Here is a 1,327-nt window from a genome sequence, read left to right on the forward strand (position 1 = left end):
GATCANGGTGTTGGACCAAAGTCCAGCCTGCGGTGGGCTCACTTTAGTGGGCCCGATCGAGGGGGACTACGGACGCGGCCTGAGGGCGCCCCGGTAGGCTCGGACCTCGGCTCAGGCCGTGTCCGGGGGACGGATTGGGGAGAACAGGCACGGTACATGTCTGTACCGTCCAAAATGAAAAGCTCAAGACGCGTCTGAGGTGCGGAGCGAACGATAATCTCTGGTCGAGGGTGACACCTAAGTACAGTCACGGAATGAAAAGGTTCGTCAGTTTTCAAATTGATTCCTTCAACGAATCACGAGCACATATTACCTTTTGAAACTATGTTACAGAATAATCTCGAGTTAGAGAAAATAATCTTTAACTGTTCGCCAGTAAAGTTCAAAATTATTCAGATCAAAGTTGTTTGACGATTAAACTTGTCAAGAAGATTATTATGATTGATAAACTAAAACCTTTTTGTTGGTTCAACCTGCCATTATCTATTAAATAAAAAAAACTATATTTTGTAACATTGCACTGATGGGATGGAAAAATAAACAAGCAAAACCTTATTCGTTAGCAAACGTCATACCGGTGACCCTCATGTGGGTACCTGGACATACTGGAATCGAAGGCAATGAGAGAGCCGACAGTCTAGCGAGACAAGGGTCAGAGGCGGCACCTATTGGGCCAGAGCCGATAGTGCCCTTATCTATGAGCACTTTACACATGGCCATGAGGCAATATATATCCAGGAAGCACAGAGCTGAATGGGAAAGCTCCAACGGTATGAGCCACTCCAAACTATTCCTAGTTGGAAACACAAGATCATGGGAAAAGCTCATACTCAATGGAAACAGAAGGCAAGCCCGAGTGATCACGGGTGCGCTGACAGGACACTACACTACAAACCACATGCTCCACAAAATGGGCCTAACTACGGATGACAGTTGTCGAGCATGTGGAGAACATGCGGAGTCCATGAAACACCTACTGTGCGAATGTGACGCGCTAGCTAGAACTAGAATGGGTCTCCTGGGGTCGGCTTATCCGACACCAGAAGAATATAGGTCCTTCTCACCCAAGCTCTTGATCCACTATATGGATAGGATCTTTGCGGATGAGGGGGGATAAAGGTATAGGGAAGCACAAAAGATCCCAATGGGTCGACGTGCACTGCGCTCATGCGCGGCCCTAAATAAGATAAGATAAGATAAGAAAGTCTCGTATGCACTGATCACTGAGATCATGTATGCTGATGATTTGTGCTTTCTAGCAGAATCCTCAGAAGGCCTGCAATAGCTGATGTCCGTCTTTCACCAGGCATGCCGCAAGTTCGGCCAA

At 47.1% G+C, this 1,327-nt stretch overlaps 1 protein-coding gene across 1 annotated transcript; it reads left to right on the forward strand.

Moving 5' to 3' along the window:
• The first annotated feature begins 586 nt into the window (after positions 1 to 586).
• LOC114357307 (uncharacterized) lies at positions 587 to 1,117 on the forward strand. The gene has a single exon (XM_028310853.1). It carries the CDS (start codon positions 587 to 589, stop codon positions 1,115 to 1,117), a length of 531 nt encoding a protein of 176 aa, XP_028166654.1.
• Positions 1,118 to 1,327: the final 210 nt, after the last annotated feature.

The sequence above is a fragment of the Ostrinia furnacalis genome, unplaced genomic scaffold (genome assembly GCF_004193835.3).
Source record: "Ostrinia furnacalis isolate ACB-3 unplaced genomic scaffold, ASM419383v2 OfSCF3133, whole genome shotgun sequence".
Taxonomy (NCBI): Eukaryota; Metazoa; Arthropoda; class Insecta; order Lepidoptera; family Crambidae; genus Ostrinia; species Ostrinia furnacalis.